The 2,110-nt window shown below is 50.0% G+C and overlaps 1 protein-coding gene across 1 annotated transcript in view; it reads left to right on the top strand.

Annotated features, from left to right (window-relative positions):
* Positions 1-2,110, top strand: part of XYLT1 (xylosyltransferase 1) — a 74,845-nt gene that overhangs the window by 25,806 nt on the left and 46,929 nt on the right. The window contains 1 exon segment of the mRNA XM_011380902.1: positions 1,366-1,446. Within this exon segment, the coding sequence (XP_011379204.1) occupies positions 1,366-1,446 (81 nt within the window).

Raw genomic sequence — 2,110 nt, 5'->3', positions numbered from 1 at the left:
GCCCTTTAAATCCACCTGGTTATCCATTCACAATACATATATGGAGAACCTACTATGCGCTGGCAGATGAGTTCAGAGGAGGCTAAATGACTTCCTCTTAGACACACACAGCTGGGTCAGGAGTGGATCTGGGATCTGTCTCCAGACCTTTCTGCTTCTTGAGCCCCAGCAGCACCTCCTAAGGCCCCCACCTGCCCCCCCCCCAAAGGTCTCACCTCCTTTCTAGTCCCAGGCCTGTCCTTCCTGTCTACTGCCTTGGCGTTCCTCCCAATTCGAAACAATGCTTAACCCTTTCCTTCTCAATGAAAATGCCTGAGCGGAGACGCCTAATGACAAAGGAGCTGTCACTTCAGCACCGTTTACCTGTTTGGGTTTCTTCAGTGGAAGAGGCGACCGTGTCTCCGGCAGATGGAGGCCCGTGTGTGTGACTGCCTTTTAAAATGCTGTCACAGCTGTATGCACAAGCCGATTAGCTGTGACTACGCTGTGAACACCGAGACCGAGGGCGATAAATTTGAGATAACAAAGCTGGGAACGGTGTCATCCGTTCATGTCGCACTTCGTAATTTTTAAAGCTCTCTCCGTCACGTGCCCAGTGGTTATCTAGGACTTGGTATTTGTTCCCACATGCATGCATGCATTCATTCATTCATTCATTCATTCCTCAGAATGCGTGTGAAGGGTCCGTTCGAACCCATCTCGCCTTGAGTGATTTATCCATCTAACAAACATCAGTGTAGCATCTACTCTGTGTCGATGATTAGCGAGTTCGAGGAGGTTCTGTCCTCATGGAACTTACATCCTAACGTAAGCAATTTCGATGCTTTCAGATGATGGTAGGATAGCAAAATAAAACAGGGATGGGAGAAAGGCATAGAGGGGGACGTGGGTGACCATAAAAGGTAGTGTGACCATAAAAGGCCTCTCTGATGAAATGACACTGGAAAAGGGACCTGGATAACGATGGCAAGCCAGCAATGGGAAGATGCAGGGCAGAATTTCCCAAGCACAGGACCTCAGTGCAAAAGCCCTGAGGTCGCTTTGTATCTGGTACTGAGCTACACGCCAATGATTTCCCGTTTGCCAAGTCCGGTGCTGGGCATTGCACGTTCCAAAACAAATAAGATACCATGCACGCCCTCACGGAGTTCACGGTCATTGAAGCAGATAGGAGGCAAATGCACAAACGGTTCATGTTAGGCAGAGCGGTAAGCCCAGGGAAGGTGACTCATGAAAGAATATGCCTTATCAGCCCGTGGGGCGTAAAAAGAGGGATCTTGTTTTCTGTGACAAATACGGGAGCCAAGACTCAACCCTCCACGGTCTCCGGAGGACCCTGACTTTCCTCTCGGCTTGTTTCCACAGGACAAATGACCAGCTGGTGGCATTTCTCTCCCGATACCGAGATATGAATTTCCTGAAGTCGCATGGCCGGGACAATGCAAGGTAAGTACATCTTCCTCCTATTTGTGTGCAAAATGGAAATGAAAATATGAGCGATCATTCTGGGGTTTCCTTCTAGGCTGGTTTGGTGCAACCAGAAAGAAGTTGAGGCTGGGAGACGGGCAAGGACGGGTGTCCTCGTCCCTTCCGTGCGGGATCTGAAGTGGTCCCTCTTGTCAGCTGAGGACAGAGATGATAGCAAATGTGCCTCATCACATCAGAGCCTTATAAACCTTTGTCCGAGCAACTTTTGTGAGTTTCCCATCTCGTGATAGCCACCTTGGCAGTAAATGGGGCAGCTGTTGCGAATTGCCATTTTTATTGGTGGGAAGGCTGAGGCCCGGAGTGTAAGCGATGTCCCCAGATCAATCATTTGGTCAGCCAGTCATTCAACAAACATTCTCCGAGGGTCGAACCTTCACCGGGCATCCATCTAGCAGTGAACAAGACAAAATCCTCGCTCCCCTGAAGTTTACTTTCCAGTAGAAAAAGAGTCTCGAGCCAGCATGGAGTTGACTCAAGCATCCTGGCTCCGGCCCTGTGCCTTCACCACCGCCTCTCCCTTGCTGCCCAAGACGTTGGTGGGGATTCACAGAACCCCTATCTGGACCCATGACGCCACCCTCATTAAAATGAGCAAAGCCAAATGACGTCACGGTCCAGCTTC

The sequence above is a fragment of the Pteropus vampyrus genome, unplaced genomic scaffold (genome assembly GCF_000151845.1).
Source record: "Pteropus vampyrus isolate Shadow unplaced genomic scaffold, Pvam_2.0 Scaffold413, whole genome shotgun sequence".
In the NCBI taxonomy this organism is placed as follows: Eukaryota; Metazoa; Chordata; class Mammalia; order Chiroptera; family Pteropodidae; genus Pteropus; species Pteropus vampyrus.
The sequence above is the reverse complement of the archived record's forward strand: the minus strand, read 5'-3'. Positions and strand labels throughout refer to the sequence as shown.